Source organism: Chelonia mydas, chromosome 10, assembly GCF_015237465.2.
Source record: "Chelonia mydas isolate rCheMyd1 chromosome 10, rCheMyd1.pri.v2, whole genome shotgun sequence".
Taxonomy (NCBI): domain Eukaryota; kingdom Metazoa; phylum Chordata; order Testudines; family Cheloniidae; genus Chelonia; species Chelonia mydas.
In genome coordinates this window covers 11305651-11325482 of record NC_051250.2, presented here as the reverse complement: position 1 = coordinate 11325482, position 19832 = coordinate 11305651, and the positions used below count along the sequence as shown (strand labels likewise).

Genomic DNA, 19832 nt, shown 5'->3' with positions numbered 1-19832 from the left:
CCCACTGGTTGCTCAGCAGTGGCTGAACATAGCCCTGCAGTGCAGAAACGGTCGTAGGGAGTGAAGGACTGTTGGCCAGAACCCCATTTTTGGAGGCAGACGACCAAACCAGAGTCAGGGCCAGTTTGTGAATAGGACCGTTCTACAGAGCACAGTGAGACATGTAGTTCTGCTTCCACTCCTGTATACAGTGCCCCAAGCTGGTGTGCCCAGAGAAAGGCTCTTTTGCTGGGGTTCAGGGCTGTCGCTTACCAAACGAGCCAGCTGAGGAGTGACATTGCACCTCTATTGTCTTGGAGTCAGGGCATTTCACTTTACAGATGTGTCTCATTCTCCACTGTGGGACTTCAGCATCACCCTGTGGTCAAACAAAACAGACTTCTCTTCAAGCTTCTGTTTAAAGGTGGTGTAATTGCTGCTCGAAGACCGTCTGGACTCACTAAACTTATCCACCCCTTCTCCCTGGCAGAGCTGCATGGACGGGCCCTGTGCATTCAGGCAGACGATAAAACTGAGTCATGCTCCACATTATGTGTTGGGAGGAACAGGTTGGAGGCCCCTGCTCCACAGAAATAGCATTTTGCCCCTCTGATGAGACATTTGCCAGGGGATGGCTCCTGTCCCTCCTGTTCTGTAAAAGAGACTTACAAGAGCTATATGTAATGGCCCCTGAGCTGGCATGCGACTTAGAACAAGTCACTCCCAAACTTCGTAACATCCACTCGTTCTAGGTTCCCAACTTGAGCCTCTGAGTCCAATTTTCAGAGCACCTGCAACTGCCACTAACTGCAACTGACAAGTGGGGCACACAAGTTTTGAAAATATGGCCCTGTGCTCTCTTCACACTCCCCCCCCCCCAAACCAAAGCGACCACCTCCCTTTGCCAAAAGATACCTAGAATTGCTCCTTCCAGCTGAGCTTCTCCATCTACAAAGCTTTATTCTGACAAATACTTAACCCTCACTGTACGGTTCTCCCAGGGGATTGTCCCTGAGCATAGAGCTGCACTTTGCACATTGTTGCATGAGTAGACAGTGTAGAAGTGTGGATCAAGGATTCGAGCCCTCCCTCCTGGGAAAGGGCAGGGTAGTGCTATTGGATAGGTACAGCCTCGTTAAAGGTCATTGTGCAGGTGGCATTCTCACATTCTGAGCCCTGGTGGGAGACATCAAACTCGGTAAAATATTTACACAGTGAACCACACAGGCTCTTACTCTCGTCAATGATTTCTCCTCACACTTTCCAGTGGAAGCCAGAAACCCACTCACTCTGAGATGAGCTCAGGTTTAATCATCTCGGATTGGGGGGGAGGGGCAGGGGGAGGTAGAGGACACAGGCACTTCATCTCCGGACAAAACAAGTGCTTTCACTAGAGCCCACAATGAGATGAAATGAAGCAAAGCTGGCAGTTGTTGAGGATGGGAAGGAAGCTAGTCCTGCCTAGAGACTAATCCTGCCAGGTTATTTGCAAGGCAACATAGGGAAGCTGGCACTGTACCTGTGTATTGATACAGTCAGGGATGGGTGGCCTTCTGGAAGAGTTGCACTATACAGCCATAGCATACTCATTAATGCTGTCCCAGCTCAACTTGCTCTCCTAATAAGATTATTCCTAGCTGAGATCCAAGTACAAGGATACAGATTTCAATTATATTAAGAAGCAAGAGCTGTAAAAAGAAAGTTCACATCCCTCATCCAGATTCAGACTGACACTAGGAAAAGCAAAACATCTACCCCCACCATGGAAATTATCCTAATTCCAAAGAAGTCTCCAACAGCGGATCAGTGTTCAAGAAAGCCAAATAGCTTGCAAGCCAAGCATAGCGTGTGTGACTGCTGCTTTCTACAGCGAGACACACACCAGCACAGGTCTGCCCAGAGATAGTGTCTTCAGATGTAGGAGTGACCCCCATTACCCTCCAAATCCCGATATTTGTTCAGGGACAAACACCACGAAACAGTCAGACTCCCTCACGACTTACCCCAGGGACTTGTAAAACAGTCTGGTTCAAAAGATTCTGCCTTAATTCTGAAGTCAAAGGATGCGTGGCACATGGAGTGAGTCATTTCTTGAGCATATGGCACCTGTTCCATAGGCTCCTTCATTTCCCTTTATTACAAGGGCTTCATGACAGTCATGTTCTCCTTCCCACACCTTGCCCAGCCATTTCCATTGGCTAGAACTCTTTCCAAACCCAGCTCATACCACCTACCGATGTCAATTGCTAAATCAGTGAATAGCTGGTGTCTAAGACGGAGCAGAAACACAGAAGTCTCCAGCCACAGGAGCTCAGGTTGTGGATGCTTAAGCCTTTCCCCACTGTTTGGGCTACCAAGTTCACCACCCCTTCTCCGGTCTCCAGAAACAGGGAGGCAAGACGGGAATAATTCCTATGGCCCATGTCATGTGCACTGCAAGGTACTGGGCTCCCCTTGAGTAAAATGGTTTAGTGGTGTGACATGTCTGCAGCCTGGGAGTTTGTGCTGCAATTCCTATCAGTTCCCCCAAGGTAAGCAGGGTTAGGCCACATCACTACTTAAACAAGAAGGCTTCACCTTTCCAGGCAGTGGTGTTGATAAGTCAGGTGGCTGTAATCAGCCCTCTGGATCAGTAGTGGACCAGTGCTGCAGAATCAGCATGAGACCTCTGTCTTTTGGGCAAAAGGCAGAACTGTGCTCTGACAATTTGTATGCATTTAAGATGGTGCAACACTACAGATAAGAACAGGGGTAGTAATAAGAGTTGGTCAAAAGTTTTCAATGAGAATTTGCAGAAATTGTATTCAGTGGATTTAAGAAAATGGCTGCTTTCTATGGAATTTTTTTTTGGGGGGGGGGGGGGAAGGAGTTGTTAAAAAACCCCCACAAACATCTGAAAAATTTTAGCCTAAGCCCTGAAGTTCAGTTCAGAAAGGCCTCCGTGGGGTCCCATCAGAGTTGCAATCAGGGTGCCCCATGCTCCCATTCTTCTCTACAGTAAGGGCCAGGTTCCCTAGCTGGCCTCACCACAGCATGTCACCCAGCACAGGGAGCATGGTGCATATCATGGAAGATGTAGTGTAGCCAGGGATCCCAGCCCCTACAGAACAAAGATAAGGCAGCTGAATTACCACTCTCGGGAAACAGCATTTTCAGCCTTCAGTTTTTCCCTCACCAAAAAGCCACTTGAAAGGTTTTGGAAAAAGCAAGGGTTTGGGGTTGTTAAGAAATCTATAGTAGAATTCCCCCACCAGCCCCATCCAGCTCTATTGTTAATAGCATTGTTCTGACCATATTCTAGCTTGGGTAAGGATACCCCACCTACTTCCACTCCCACAGCAACAGCACGGGGACATGGTATTTACTTCCTGCCCTAAACAGCTATTACACCCACCAACATTAGCTGCCCAAAGTGGAACACAGCTGCATGTCAGGTGAGGGGGCAGCGATCCCTGTACATTCCCTTACCTGCTTCACAGGCCTCAGGGCCGTTCATGTCTGCAAAGACTCCTCAGATAATATAGAGGACAGAGAAATGCAAAGCATTGAGTTTATAGGAAAAGAGAAGCCTAATCCAGCCCCTCCTTGAAAGCTTCTGATCAGGCTCCAAGACACCACTGAAGTCAATGGAGTCTTTCCACTGACTTACAGAGGGCCTGAGCCCAAGCCCATTATCTCAACACATCTGTTACAGGCGCCTTGCAGTGCCAGGGACTGACCCTGTTCATCTGATGCACAGGTTGCTCCTGAAGCCCTGTCCTCGCAGGCAGCAGAATACCCAGACCGGAGTCCAGTAAGCTCTCTGCGTCTGGGGGAGATCAGAAGTTGATTATTAACAGCAAGGGGCAGTATGGGGGAAAAAAGGGAGGAGGAGACTAGACAGGAGGAAGGGGAGGTAGCAGTAAGGGTGATCCAGGACATTCTATTGTGCCCTACAGCCAGAATCTCTCCTAGAAGCCCCGTTTCTTTCACCCAGGCAAGAAGCTGAAGAATCAGATCTCAATGTAGGAGACTGCTGCCACCTGGTGATGACATTAAAGTACGGCATGAAAATCTCTCAGCAGATCAGATACACACAATACAGACGTACCACTTAAACTGAACCCAGTCTGATCACATACCTGCTTTCTCAAAGCAAATTCCGCGGCTGTGGGGCTCTTGTGCTAGCATTTGGGTTAGAAATTTTTTTTACTAAATTGTTTCCATTACCAGATTACTCTGCCTTCTCCCTAGTACCATTTGCGATTCCTTCCCTCCTGCACAAGCACTCTGGAGGTCCCCATTTTTCTCCCTTCCCAGTAACCCCATCCTAAGATGCTTGAATTAGTTAGCTGGGATGAATGGCAAGAGCTGGCAGCACTATCATGAGTTTGGCTTTACTGTGGTTTCCTGGATTTAATCTTTTCATGCACGTGACCCTCAATTCACGCAGCAGTCAGGGAGTAGAAGACAGACAGCAGCTAGTAATAAAACCCTCAACGAAGACTGATAGGAATAGACAGAACAGATCAACCAAAACTGCAGTACAGGAAGGAAAAGGATTCATTTTGCTGTTGTGATCAGAGGATGTTACAGATGAACTGCAAAAAACAAAACACACACCACCTATTGGCTACTCTGCAGCCAGGTAAGGAGGGAGACAATTCAACTACAAACTGCCCCAATCAGCTTGCCTTCAGGTGGTGTTTTTATGGAGCAGTTTACAGTCATTTTGTAGTCTTCTGAAGGGGTCTGTGATGGTCTAACATGGGATTTCCCCCCACACTGTATTCATAAATATGGGAATGTGTACAGTCAAGTTTGAACTTCACCAGTAAAGTTAACCCTTTACTTGTTGCGGTTCAAGCACACTACAGCAAAGAACAGTGTGATAGTGAGCTTTTGGAACAATCATAAAATTCAGTCCCCTGACTGACATGTTCAACACATTAGCTGGACAGTTCCCGTAGCATAGTATGAAGATTATTCAAGAGTGTGGTGGGCAGGCACATGAGCGCACCCCCACCCCCAATCACCAGTTTTGCCATTTCGCCTGGGCACGTTACACCTGAATGTGACAAATGGTCAAAGAAAGTGCTGTGCAAGACAGTGACCAGAAATACTCACTAGCAGTTTTCAAAACTCAGTGGATCCAGTATTTTTCCTTCCAAATGCTCAACAGCAGACTCTTCAGGAGAGATTAAAAATTTAAACTGTATTTAAAGGATCACCTTGATTTAGAATTTTCCCTTTACCAGGAGGAAAAAAAACCAAACCTTTAGTTGGGTCTTTCAGCCTCTTCAGAAATGTTATACACCAAATTGCAGAAGAGAGTCCACATTTGGAACCCTGATATAACTCCCTGAGACAGATCCAGGATTTCTAATTGCCATAGTAGCAGATTCAAAACTGTATCCTCCACAAGGCACAAATTCTGAAACACTTGTGCACATGCTTAACTTTACCAGTTAAAACACATGGTAGCATTAGCACAGGGGTTCTAAACTGGGGGTCAGGACCTCTCTGGGGGTCATGAGGTTATTACATGGGGGGGGTCATGAGCTGTCAGCTTCCACCCCAAACCCCACTTTGCCTCCAGCATTTATAATGGTATTAAATTTTTTTTTTTTTTAAAGTGTTTTTATAAGGGGGAAATCACACTCAGAGGCTTGCTATGTGAAAGGGGTCACCAATACAAAAGTTTGAGAACCACTGCATTAGCAGGATCAACACAATGTACAATGTTGTGTATATTTAGCGATGTAGTAACAGGCAAAATGTCAAAATTAAAGCAAGAGATTCTACCAATAAAAGAAGGTTACAAAACAGAACAGTGCTATGTAGTTTCATTTGTTTATTTTAAAACATTAAACCCAAGCTGAATAGAAACCACAAGTTACATTTAGGGTTTGTTTTTGTTTTTGTTTTTTTTAGTATTTTTCAGAACAAAAATTACAGTAAAAAATAGCTACGGTACAATCAATAAAACTACCGAAGAAAAAGGAAAGATACAAAATGGGCTCACTCCTCAGTTTAACCCTCACAATTTAAAAACGTTTTAGGTAAGTGCAGGAATACTTGAAAGGAACTAGCAGGTCCAAAGGTTTAAAAAAAGTATATATTTATATATTATACATATATGTATATAAAGTGGTACGATATACAGCCATTATGGTTAAGAATAAGAACAAAAGAATTACAAAAAGGCCAGTTACATGTTCACCAGTAAGTTTCCGTGCACAGTGTCAAAAACAAATTAAAAACTTCCCTCTTAAAGATGACAGTTAACTAAACCCACTGGGACTTCCCAGCTCACGCTTGCGAACAAGGGACGCGAGGAGCGTGATGCAACAGCTGGGCCACTAGGGTTTGATCCAAAGACGACTGAAGTCAATAGGTGTCTTTCCATTGACTTCAGCTGCCTTTGGATCTTGGGCCTTTGGAGACATCTGCTGGTTGATTCGGAATGGGAACGTGGGAGGGAGAGAGTTTGGAATTTTAAGAGGAGAAATGCGGTACTGAACGCAGAGTGCCTAGAAAGACCCTAATGGTAGGGGTTACCCTCTTTAGAATAAAACTTCACACTTCGCATATTGTCAGGCATATCAGTTTCCATTTCCTTTTGTCCAGGCCCTCAGACTGATGGGCAGTTTCAGAGATCTCAGAAATAATTAAATCATGCCTCTTGTCAATGATCCCCCATTTTTACAATGGGAAGCTGAGGCACAGAGAGGCTAAGTGATTTGCCCACAAAGTCACATAGCTCTTATTCCAGACTGCTGCTTGTTTGCTATGAGTCCCAGCTACCAGCCCTGCGCTTTAACCACTGGCCAACTCTCCCTCTCCACACTTGGTGGAGCCACGCACTGACAGAAGAGGGGCAGCAGGAGGCTCCACTCATCTGTTTGGAAGGTCAGCCTGCTCTCAGAGTTTAGGAACTGATAACATTTAGAATTTTCTGCCTCCCGATGCTATCACGCCAACCGTGTATAGGTCACTCCCCGATGTCAGCTTCTAGTTAAAGAGGGGGAGATTGGGAGTGCAAAGTGAATCTTGGGTAAAATGCAGGGCCGGGTGGGGTGCCCTGCCAAGTCCTCTTTCTCAACGAGCAGCAGAGTCTGTCTTAGTAATTGGAGGGGTAATGTTCCACCTGCCTGTTTGCTGGTGTCCCTGCACAGTTGTGGGACAGTGTGGCTTCTTGGTGCAGTGCAGGCAGTTGGAAGCCTGGCTTCTCTCAATACTCCTTGCTGCAGGCTGCCTCTAGCAAGGAGCTTCGCTCTCTCTGAAATAGAGTCTCCACAGTGCTAGTGCCTCCCACCCACAGTCCCAGCTCTTCCAGGCTGCTCTGGCAGAAATACACCACCCGGGAGAAGGGCTAGAGGGAAGGACTGCTAGGATAGCCAATATGCACTCCCTCCCTCTCGGCTCCTTTTGGATTTCTGGCCATGTTCAGGGAACAGATCCCGGAGTTCCCGGTTGTGGAGCCAATGTCTTCATGCATGACGCTCCAATACTATCCAGGTATATCCTGCCTGGTAATGAAGGACTTTGCAATGCAGGGAAAGAAAGCGCCACAAGGAGGAGAGTTTCCTTCTCCCCCAAAGCTACACTGTCTCTTTCAGCACAATGAGGATCTCCATTATTTCCTTTCATTCAGCCCTCTGCTCCCCAGGTCCTGCCACGTAACCACCATCCTTCTGACAAAAGGATGGGAACCCACCTATCCTTAAATCAGCTTGAAGGGGCCCTGTCAGCAGAGTGACGCTCTCCCTTTCCTCCCTCCAAAAGGGCACTGTGCAGTCTCTGCACTGACTTCAAGCCTTGGCTGCTCCCGGGGTGCAGGGGGGAAGAAACCAGACCCAGGAGTCAGAGGTGGGTTTTATCTACATAAGCATTTGTACATTCTGCTGAGCAAGTGCCTCCATCTGCTGTCCACACCACAGTGCCAAGAATTACAAGCAGAGCACAAGGCCAGCCCATGGAAGTTGTTCTTTCTGAGAAAGCCTGGACTGTGCACATGAACATTATAAGTTCTAAGGGCAACGTCCGTGTGACTCCTCCTCTGGGGCCATTCCAAAACCTCCCCCATGCAAAACAGCCAGTTCAAAGCACTCAAATGGACACCCCTCTGTGCCCAGAGCTGGCTATACAAATGAATACCTTTCACATGGGGAGAACTCAAAGAGGGTGGGGGGGCAATCAAATCCCCTCCCCCCGGGCAGGTTTGGTCACATGATGGATGCTGCGATCTCCATTTGAACCCTTTTATCAGCAAGTAAAATGAATTCAGTTAATAGTACATACAGGATACAAACACTACAGTTATATTCCCAAGACAGCACAAGAAATTCACAGCCAAGTCTTGATTCGATTTCCTTTACAATTACAATGCAGTTCTGAACACTGGACACAAAAAAGAGTCCAACATGCTATTTACATTTCACATTGTGGAGATGTTGGTGTGCTTGAAAGGTTTCAGTTCCAAAAAATCAAAAAAAAAACCCCATCATTTGTACGAGATGGAGTGGAAAGAAACCCAACAAACCAGACAAGCCGATGACTGTTTACACTTTTTTTTTTTTTTTGAAAAAAAAAAAAAAAAGAAAGAAAGATGAAGTGTCTTTGCTGCTATCACCTTTCTAACCACACAGGAGCTGCCTCCCGTTTTGCTGTCAGCAAGGTGCCCGGAGATCAGAGTCTCACGGTTCCCCTGAATTTTGGAGCCATGTACTAATAAGCAACAACGTGGCTAGGTTCTGAGATGATTATGTGCTCTTGAGAAGTCAGCTGGGACACATTCTGAGTGATCTGGCATGGACATTTCACACATTAAAATGCAATACAAATTACAGAAGAGAAAAAAAAAAAGACACTCCAGTTTTACTCACTGTATCTAAGCCTCCTATAACCAGTAGTGCCACTTACAACTCTTTGCCACTAAGCTCCTGCTGTTCACCCTATGGCGGGGGAAGGGGGAAGAGACTCTGGGAGATCTTGAATTTTTGAGAGGTCTACTCCTTGGCGGCCATGCTGTGCCTACATGCATTCAGGGTTTGCGCGCGCACACACACACCCCCACCCACCCCACCCCCCAACCAGACTGGTCATTTAGACTACAGCGATCACTTCACACCCGTACTAATGAGCACATGCTACTGGCTCTGCAGCAGATCCATTTGGACTAACCCCTAGAAGTGCCACACTGTTGCCCAATGAGCCATATAAAAAAATAAATAGAAACATTGCATTAAAATATGCAGTAGGACAGTAGGGCTCTGACTCTTTACAAAAATGCAAAATCCATGTTAATTAAAGGAAGTCCTGGGTGGAACCATACAGTACACACAGTACACCACTCACACAGCAGTCTTGTTCTGCTGGCCACGCAGGGAGTGCAGCGTCCCACAGAATTCTTCCTTAATACACTTTAAAGTCACAGAGCACGGATCTCCAATCAGCAACTGGCTATAGCCTATGAACCCTGTTAGAATTCGTTCTGGACAGTACAACTGATTAAGCTAAGCCTGGGAAGGAAGCAAGTTAAGGCAGTATCCAGCCTGGATACTGCACTGAAAGGTATTGGCTCTTTGTTATTACCAGCATTGGACTGCTGGCTCTGGCATGTTGCATCCTACTTCTCCTAAGGCCCAGTAGGAAAACCCATGTGTTCTTTGTACAGCAAAAGCTGCCGACAGCTGCACCTATTTGACTGAAGTTTATTTCCTGCTTTATGCTCTTCCAACACTTGCCTTAAAGGACTACTGAGAGGCATGCAGCAGATTTTGGGGCAGTTCTTCTAAATCTAAAAACCTCAAGTATTTGAGTCTGTGCAGCCCCTAGCTCACAGACATGGGAAATAGTCCAAATTGACTATGGGAAAATGGGGGTTTCTCTAAAATGTCACAGTATGGTTTCAGTTTTCCCCATTCAATCATACCAGCTGTTATGAGCATCCAACGGTCCAGAGGCTTGTCAGCCAGCAGTGTCACATGCTTGTATACCACCCACCCACACATGCAGCTCTCATACCAGGTTTTAAGGGATCTGTGATGGAACATAACTAGTGTTTACCCTGAGACCTCCTCTCCAAGAAAAACTTGTCAGTGTGCTACTTTCCTTCCTTCCTTCTTCCCCATTCCTCCAAAGGTTGGAGGCTAATCCATTAGTGGCTTCTATTTCCTTGAGATGTCTCAAAATACCCCTTTTCTTGGAGTATGTAAGCTTCCCCTATAGGCAGTATTGGCATCCTAGTTAATCATCCGTGGAATATGCAAAATGTTCCCCGAGTGGTGATAACTCACCCCCTAGTAAAGAGAAAAGGACAAGATCTGGAGAAGTCTGATGAGATCATCCAGAGCAAAGGCAGATTGCTAGGCTGACTGGTCCACATTACGGACATTCACTATACAGAGCAAACTAAAAGATGAGAAAGGAGTTCTCCTTTGATGCAATCAGATATTGTGGTGCTAGATTTGAACCACACTTGTCCTGTGGCCCACCTCAGATTTATGAGATTTTGTACTTTAGTTCTGTTTCTTGCTTAAGTCTCCCTAAGTAACTAGATTAAGACAGCTTGCACAGAAAGGAAAATTCAGAAAGGACTATGCTTTGATCTACTGGAGTATAAAGTTCATATCCATTTATCGCACAGCTGCACATTGGAGTCTTTTCTAGTAAAAAGTGGTTTATGTCCTGTAGAGCACCATTCTTCAACGAAGTACAGAACTGGTGTAGGATGCTGCCCCCTGCAGGTACACTCCATTGCACCTGTGGCCCATGCACAGTGTGCTAGGAGATACTAGGAGTTTATTCACATGTGCCTTGTGTATGGCAGTTAGTGGTTAGCAGTTATGACCAGAAAAAAAAAACCCAACAAAAAAAAAAACACCCCCCGCCCCCCAAACATTCATGTGTTAAGACTTTTGTTTTCTGATCCTGGAGCGCAGAGCCAAGGAGGCTGCAACCTTGCTGCTCTTATGACGAACTTTGGGCTGAGGCCCCAGGATCCTCCTCTAAAGCCAATGCCACGGGACTTGACTTTTCTACTCCAAACATTAATGGAAGAGTCCAGCAGTCTGTCACAAGTAACTCCTTGGACTCCTTCACTGGAGCTTACAATCTCTCTTGCTCTTGCAAGCTGACTGTCCCATGAGACCTAGTGCCAGGCTATTGCCCTAGAGATCTGAAACTATTTAGTGCAAAAAAACCCCTAAGTCTTACAAGTCTTTTCCTGGAAAAAATTGGCACCAAGTGAGTTGCTGGCTCCTGTGTGTTCTGTGTGCACCCAATCTCAAAAAAGCAGCACCCAGAATGCCATCTGTGAGTACAGGGGTTTCCCTGATGGAGCAGAAAGGTCAGGCTCACAGCAATGGGCAGGCAGGGGTGCATCTGAGACAGCTGGCTGGTGCTGAAAACCGCCTACTCCTCAAGAATGCAAAAGCTGGTTATAAAGGGGAAAGGAAAAGCTGATTTAAAGTCACCAGAGGAGAGAGGGGAGCCCAGGTGAGACTCCCAGCTTAAAGTAGGTATTCAGTGACACAGGAAGGGAGCCTCCACACAAGGTATCAGGCAAGAAGACTTCTTTAAAAACACTAGGCGCACGTGACTTTTAAGAGTGTACATTGGCATGGCTTTCCCGATCTGTACAGTATAGTCATGGGCTCGCAGTCTCTGCTTCTTCAGTGCACTGCAGACTGAGCAGCTCCGCTGGATCACCTCACAGAAGTGAAGATCTGCAACGTTCTTCCATCCAGTTCCTCTGTGGAATGGAGAGGGTAGGGGAGACAGAAGTAAAACTATTTGCAAAGGTTTCCTGATAGACTGTTGACAAAGCTGGTCTCAAGTAGGTGAATCCCAGACAAACTGGTGTTCTTCTGCAGGTGCTTGCACACTCTCTCTCTCTCTCTCTCCACGTACAACTAGGTATAGATTTAATTTGAAAGGGGCTTCCATTCAGATTGCCAATGCACAGGTACCAGGTTGGAGGGGTGGTCTGTATTGAGGAAGCAGGAGTTGCGCTGGGTTTGGGACAGGAAAGCAGGGTTGTTCTACACTGACAGCACAGGGTAGCAGCAGTTGGCACGTTTGTTTAGTTTTACTGTGTCTGCGTTATGTTTTTAATGCACACTGCCAGAGTCTGGGCGAGGTTGGTTGGTAGCGAGGTATTTGGCTCTCATGCTGGAGGTGTACTGGAGGAAGACAAAAAAACAACAACAGTAAGTCAGAATGATGTGAACTTTGAATCAAATTATTAGCACCTCCCAGCTCACTTGGGTTGGTGTTAACAGCTTACCAACGAGCCTTGAGCATGGTCCTCTGAGGCTCTGACAAGCAATCTTTCATAGGCCATTACACAGCCAAGTCAGAGTGACTAACGCTTTTACTCCTGTTACAGAAAGAGGCTGGCTGAGGCATTCATGTAAGAACTAGCCGATTTAGTCAAGCTCCTAGCAAGATGGAAACACCAGCGTCAAGAAACAATAGACAATTTAATCCAAGTATTCTGAACGCAAGAGAAGAATGTGGGTGCAATGCCTATATAAAAACCCACCTGTCAGGATTTCAGTGGCTCAGCAGTCAGATTGCCACCTTCAGCCCTGTGGAAGATGGGGAGGTTGGGGGTAAAAAGGCGGGAGGAGGTATGTTTCATGTTCTCAGGAGAACGAAGATGTCAATAGACCATCTGCATCATGACAATAGCAGCTTAGAAGAGGACAGCTGAGGTTATGCACAGGGCAGTCATCTGTCCACAGAAGATAACAATAAGGCTGGAACTAGACTGATATCCACTAACAATAACTGGATGGTTAGTATCAAAACCTGGCTTTGGACAGTTTTCCTACAGCCTGCCAGTAATAAAGACTGATTCTGGGGTGAAGGTGGAAATTCATCATGGCTAGATTGTTTTTAGAAGACCGCTCCAAGGGAATCCAGTAGCTGAATGATATGAACTCATCCAAACCATCTTCAGTTTTGCTAGAACACAGGAATGAAACCCTCAACACTAGGACTTGTACACAGCAGTAAGCATAGAGACTTTGCGCCTTCATGAAGCTCCCGTCATAAACATTGTTACTGTAAACAGGTGGAATTCCATCTTGTGTCATCATGGCATTAATATGCTTTACAGCTGGACAAAAGACACAGATGTCAGCAGGGTTAATTCCTGCTCCCCTCCTGCACTTTCCTTTACAAAGAGCTGCTATGAACTTTGTCTTTACTTCCTGATAATGTTGTTCAAAAACTGATTTTTCAACCTTTAAGCTGTCACTTAAAGTAACAAGTTATATAACTGAGTGTAAAAAATTAAATTCCATTATGATGAATCTTTCCCATTTGACGAGAACACTGTGAAGTGTTCTGTACCTGCACAGCAGAGACCAGAGCACTATGTAAGGTAACAGCATTTTGCCATTATTCTGTCAGTGTCTAGGAATGAATCTGTATCGTAGAAGAGCTCACCACCTCAGAGCAGAGCACAGGGATCCCTAGTTGTATTAGCTTGTAGAGATGTTGATGCTTCATTTGTGTACTCACTGACTGTTCATTTTTAAGTCCCTTCCTGCATCAGAAATGTTTGACCTGAGAGAGGACATGGGTGTTTTGTGGTAACAATGACCCAGCCCAGCACTAGTGTCTAAATGTAGAAGAGTGTGTGTCTGTCTCTCTCTCTCTGGTCTTATCTGTGCTCTCACCATTGAGAGAAGGACTGAAAAGGAGTCTAGCAGTTCTATGGATGATGATCTACACAGGTGTGTAACTATAGTTGCCCCACTACCCCCAAAAATAAGAAGTTTGGGACTTATGTGTTTCTACCAGAGAGTTAAATACAGTAAGCTCAACAAAGTGATTTAGATCAAAGTTCTCCTCTGAGGAACCCTATAAAAGTAGAGTATTTCAGGGACAGCAGGCAGAGCTGGATTTCCCCACTGGCGTCACTCGAAGAAGGAGTCTTTTAAAAGGAGAATTTTTCAGACAGTAGCACTCCATCTGTGTTGGGTGGGTGGGTGAGAAGCAGGGTGTTAGAAGAGAAGTGGATGACTGCATTAATTCAATCCACCAAGGTTCTTAAAGGCAGTGTTTAGATAAAGAATCTAGGAACACATTTTTCACATCCCTTCCTAGAGAGACAATACACGTAGACCTGCAGCCGCCATCTATAGAAGAACTGTTCAATCAAAAGAACAGCAATCTAGTGGGGTGCATTAAATGATGTACCAGATACACCCAGTGGCATGCAGAGGCCAAAAAGATATTGGACCCCTGCTCCCATTTATTCACAATACAGAAGTCTGAATAACACCAAAAAATAGAATAATAATTCAAACTAAAGAGAAAATTGGATAGAAAGTGAAACAGAAGGTATTGTTTTAAATTCTATCCTACCTTAAAACCACCATAAAATGTCTCAAGCTGACAAAAGCCATGGAAGTCAGAGTTAAGGCTGATGTTCTCAGTTCACGTGTACTGCGTCTTAGGTTGTGTCCACATTACAATTTTTAACCAATTTCGTAACCAGTTACTGGCAAGGTTAGCTTGAAATAGGGTTGTGCATCCACATACAACATAGTTAGAACTTGGTAGTAAGGCAGCTAACAGTGTTTTGCTCTTCTGGAGTCAGACACATGAATGTCTTCTTGCAAGCAGCTCATCTCACTGTTCTGGAAGTGCTTACGGAACCCCTAACAACAGAATTGGCTGGTCCTGAGAGTGCATTACCCCACATGCTACAGATACCACTCTGAGGTATTACGCCTGCATTGCACTTCCAAGGGAGCATAGGAAAGAGCTCAGATAGATGCTAACATCAAGGTGGGCTTGTAGATACAGGTGCCCTGTCGGTGATGTCAGGAAAACTGCCAGAGGGACAACCTGAATGGTGTTACCTGTAACCATTAAAGTGACTAAACAGCTAACTGTGTAGAAAGCCACTAAGTGTGGACAGACATTTGGGAAAACAAAAAACAAAGAGACTGTTCACAGCTAAGTCAAAGACAAAGTACCATCCTCAAGCCAGTGTTGGCTGGGATATTGCCTGTCTGTGACACAACCTTAAAGTTATTTCAAGGTAGACTGTTGTATTTAATTTCCTTAAACAAAACAAACAAAAAAAAAAACAAAAAACCCAGCTTTCATAGAAGGTTATAAAATCATGTATTATGGATCCTTCCAGCATCCAGGTGCCTATATACCTACATTTATTCTTTTTAAAGCCACATAAGCAATACAAGTTTTATCATGTATTTTCATAATTTTGTTAGCTATCCTATTGCACCATCATGAACTACCCAGTAGATGGATATTTTGATTGTCCTGGTATCTTGTACTTTGACACACATCACTTACCATCAGTCAACGAGAACTGCTATGGTATGGTGGTATATTTATGTTTTAGCATTTCTGCAAAAAAAAGTGTACTCCCCCACCCTACTCCCTAATGAATCAGACTCCCCCCGCCCCCCCATTATGGGCAAAAAACATTCAGAAACGTTCTCTCAGCACACATTGGCTAAGTAGGTGCCTAACAAATACACTTTGCAGGCACAAAAATTCTGACTTTAAGAGGCCGTATCTGAACGTAAACCAGGTAAACCTTGTGGTCTTTGCAGATCACCAGTACTTCACAGCTATCACACACTACACTGCAAGACTGTACCACGTATATGCACCACTCCCATCCAATATAATCCCTGGAGGCAGCGGAGGAATACAGTACTTCTGTATCGCAAAAATGCTTAACATGCTAAATGCTAAAACCCCATGGCTTATCCTGGTTTAAATCAGCTGCAAATTGAAGCTTCAAGGCTTGAATTTTATTTATTTTAAGGTTTGACCCAAGTATCTTAGACAATTTTGGGCGCAATAAAAAAAACAAAAACAAAAAACGTATCAACTGCCTTTTTTCAGGGCAGGGAGATAGGGCCAGCCAGCGGATCCTGAAATCGCAGAGTTCTAGTTTTTAAAGAGAACTATAGTTAGAAGCACGGCTTAAGATGAGCACAATTTTCGAGATCTTGGGGAGAGTGCAACAACCTTTTATTTTTGCAAAGCCACATATGACTCTTGGCCTGACCCTGGTACACAGAAAAGATTCTAGGCTGAGACTTTGTCAAGTTTCAGTCCAGAGAATATTTTAAGTCCCGAGTCAAATCCCTGTAAAACAAAGTTTACAATAAATAGTGTTGATAGACCCTTAAACACAATGTTGCTAAGAGGGCCACTAGAATACCTGCAGGAATAAGGAAGCAGGAAAGCACCAAGCGTGGATGCCCAAGGAAGGTCTCTGCAAGAGTGCTACAAGAGTGGAGAAAGCTGTGACATTCTGGAGAGCACTAGCATCATGCATTAATTGTTCACGTAGATTTCCATTCACACACTGTCACAGAGTGCACCAAGGCACAACTATATTCCCCCCCACCAATTCAGCCAGCATCTTAGAAATCCCCAAGCACATCACAAAGCAGAGCAGACAAATGGCAAGGCAGCAGACCAAGCAGTGACATGAGACAATGGTATCTAGTGTGAGGTGACAGCAGAGAAGTCCCAGCAGGAATGGCGGATGTGGAAGAGGAGCAGCAGCTTTATGTACAAGTATGTCTGGTGACAGGATGCAAACTGTGGATTGTGCACCATACTAACCCGATTGGAAAGAATCCTGCATTCCAAATGGTGCTAACATTTCCACTTTGTTTCAGTAGTGATTAGAGTTTTCTTTGGACTGATCACAACGTACTTTATCTAGTTACAGTGAGTTGCTCAGGAATTCAGATTACACACCATACTCCTCAACTCGACCAAGTCACACAGTTCATGAGGTACAACTACAAGACCTGGTACCAACCACTTATTCATTCCTACTGTAACTAGTTCTGGTTGCCAACCACTATGGGGAGGGAAGGAATAAGGGCTATCCTGGAGACTGGTTGTAACAGCATATTACTCTGACAACGAAGCAGTGCAAGGAAAGGACTCGCTGGCACGCCATCCACAGCGTATGCAGGAAATTGCGGGAATGCTTTTGGCATACGGAAGTGTTGAAATAAAACTAGGCAGAATCAAGAATTTTAGTGCTTGTGTCTGGCCATCAGGGGAAAGTCGCTTACTTATAGCCCTGAATGCAACGATAAAATGGAAAGCTACATATGTGAGCTTGCAGTACAGCTGCTGGTTCTAACAAGCAAGGTGCAGGAGGAATTGTTTGGTTTTAAGATTCTATGGCAGAACTTAATGAAAGTGGCAGAAAAATCTCTGTTTCTAGCACATGCCATTGTATCAGTGAGCAAAGGAGTAGTGATAAAAGGTTCAAGGGAAGCCAGAGGTGGTAACAGACAGCAAGTCCTTATTAAAGGACAGCTACGTTGATCCACATTATTGTTACCAAGTGGATACCCAAGATGGGAGTAATTCTACCTTGTGCTTTGAGTGTGGAACACTTTTGGTTTGGTGCACTCTCTGGTGCAAGGTGTAGATACTGTTCAACTTGGAATCTGTGGATTAAAGCAGCAGTGACTTTGGCTCCACTCTGAGGTGTGGGTCTCTGGCTGTCAGAATGCATACAAGAAGCCTTGCCATGGTGAAATGTTGATATTGCTCCTTTAGTCAGCACCAGGGCAACCCTGGTTAGCTTCAACCCTTGGCAGGAGGGAATGCGGAGAGGTGCAGGGGGAAGGAATGTGAAGAAATAAGGCACTGGCCTGGGGTAAATAGTGCAGGGATGGAGGGGCAGGTGGGAGTGGAGGAGGGGTTGAGCGAGAAGGACCTTATTTCAGTACCTGTTCCATTTGCGGGCGTGGTTACCAGTACGTCCGTGCACTGTCCGAGGGCTTAAACTGCCAGCTCATATGGCTGCTACTGTCCATGGCAGCCAAATACAACTGTGATGATGCAGGAGAGAGAGAGAGAAAAAGAGAGTGCAGCCTCAACGTGCATGAAAAACACAGTGCAAGCAAGTGACACGCTGTGGTGTGTGCCAGTGATCAGGAGGGCTCTACCACCCTACAGGAATAGCCCTGGGACAAGAAGGAGGAGAACGATGAAAGGAATGACTGGGGGGAAAAAAGAATAGACAAACAATGCAGTAGGTGATTAGCTCTTCTAGGATCATTCTGTCTTGGTTTTTATAATCTGTTCCCACAACCAAAGCGGAGCAGGATACTTCAGTCCTGGCCATGCACTGTCTCTTTACTCTGCTTGTGTGGCTCCTTTTTGCGGATCTGATCGTCCAAACAGGGGAGCATGAACACAGATATTTTTTCTGTGCACCCCCAAACAGCAGGAATCGTTTGCTGATTAAATGGGCTCAGCCTTTTCTTCTGCTCCTGGAATAGCCTCAATTGGTTAATACAGAGACCTGCCTACGAACACTCTGGAGGATCCGCTCTACCCCACTGCCTGCCTAGGTGGGGAGCATAAAGGGATCCATTCCCTTTTCCCTACCCAAGTGGTGCGTGAGCACCCTCAGACAGTCCCTTCCACTATCTGGGATGTACATTCTCCTTCAGAAATACCATTTCCTCCTCTGCTTGGGTTCCTCCTTGTGGTCCAGGCAGGGAAGCTGGGATACACTCTCCATCTCACCTCCCACACTTAGACATAATGGCTTCCCCCACCACCTCCCACAGCCCTTCTCTCTAGCTGCCCCAAATGAAATTCCTTTGAAAAAACCCTTACCAGCATCTCTCCTCAGAAGCAGCTGGAAGTACCAAGATTTAGCTCCACATTCAGGGCCATTAATGCAACCAGCTACTGAAGAACCAGGGAATCCTCTCCTCATGGTTAGAGCTCCTGCAGAAAGAAGCCTCCTTTTTCTGAGGCAGAAGAGCTACAGGGTGGGAAATGCTGTGTGGCAAGACCTTGCCTCAGAGGAATAGGATGAACAGGTCTGTGCAGTGTTAAAGGGACAGTGCATTTGCTGTAACAGAGAATTCCAGCAGTACAGCAGCAGTTTAGGACACCGCACTGAAAGCTGTGGCTGACCTTTCTCTGGAGCCAGCTCCATTGCCAAGAGCAGATAACGCTGTTTAAGCTCAAGTGCTGAATGTCAGGGACCTGGAACAAGTTTTTTTTTTTTCCATTCTAAGCAAGCTTCAAGAAGTTTGGCCAGTCTATGAGAAGTATAAAAACAAGTCCTGGCCTTCCTGTTTGCCACTTTTGCCTCTTCTAAATTTAGAAGAGAGTCTTTTTTCTATGAAGGCCCCACTCAGTGAACTGGGCTTAGCCCCTATGATGTGGGCTTTCATTAATTATAACGGATGGCCTGTTAAGTATGCTACGCTGCATCCTCAGGAACTGTTAGCAGGTTTGTTAGTTAGCATTCTGATGGCCCATGCCAAAAGGTGGTATTGCGGTAATGAGATTACAGCATCTGGAGAGAGAGTGAAACACTCATCTAATTTTTTTTTAAATACATAAATAAAAATCCATATTTTACTCAATAGACTAAAATGGCTCTGAGGCCACTTCAAGCTCCTGATTACCAAAGAACATTCCATGAAAGATTTTTTTCTCCTTAGGAAATTAGATACAAAAATAAGAATTCAAAAGTTGTGAAATGAAAATAAAACCCTTCAAAAATGCAAACTTCATCCTCTTGTTTTCACAGTGCGAGTTAAGGAGAGATTCTGCATTACCTTTGGGTTTACTGGTTCAGCAGTTTATTTTGCAAACTTAAAGGACCAAACCCACAAGTAGTTAGTAACTGTGCGTGAGAGAGACCCACTCACCGAAGTCACACAAAGTTACTCACAAGCTTCAGTGGCGGCAGGATGAGCCCAGAGCGTTATCAGATTTTATTTAATTTGATCTTTTTCATACGTACCATGCCCAAGTAGCATACTGGGCTTTTATTCTCAATAGCAGCTTAGACATGGCCTTGT

At 45.2% G+C, this 19832-nt stretch overlaps 1 protein-coding gene across 3 annotated transcripts in view; it reads right to left on the bottom strand.

Moving 5' to 3' along the window:
- Positions 1 to 430: 430 nt before the first annotated feature.
- The window catches only part of TTYH3 (tweety family member 3), a 99577-nt gene continuing 80175 nt past the window's right edge, over positions 431 to 19832 (bottom strand). Inside the window, exons 14-15 of one of the 3 annotated variants that reach the window (XM_037910070.2) lie at positions 17730 to 17831; positions 12056 to 12146 (exon numbers count right to left, since the gene is read on the bottom strand). In XM_037910070.2, the coding sequence (XP_037765998.1) occupies positions 17751 to 17831 (81 nt within the window). In that variant the 3' untranslated portion in view covers positions 12056 to 12146; positions 17730 to 17750. Of the gene's footprint in view, positions 632 to 5787; positions 12147 to 17729; positions 17832 to 19832 lie in introns of those variants that run through there. The other 2 variants (XM_043523685.1, XM_037910071.2) reach the window with 2 other exon arrangements.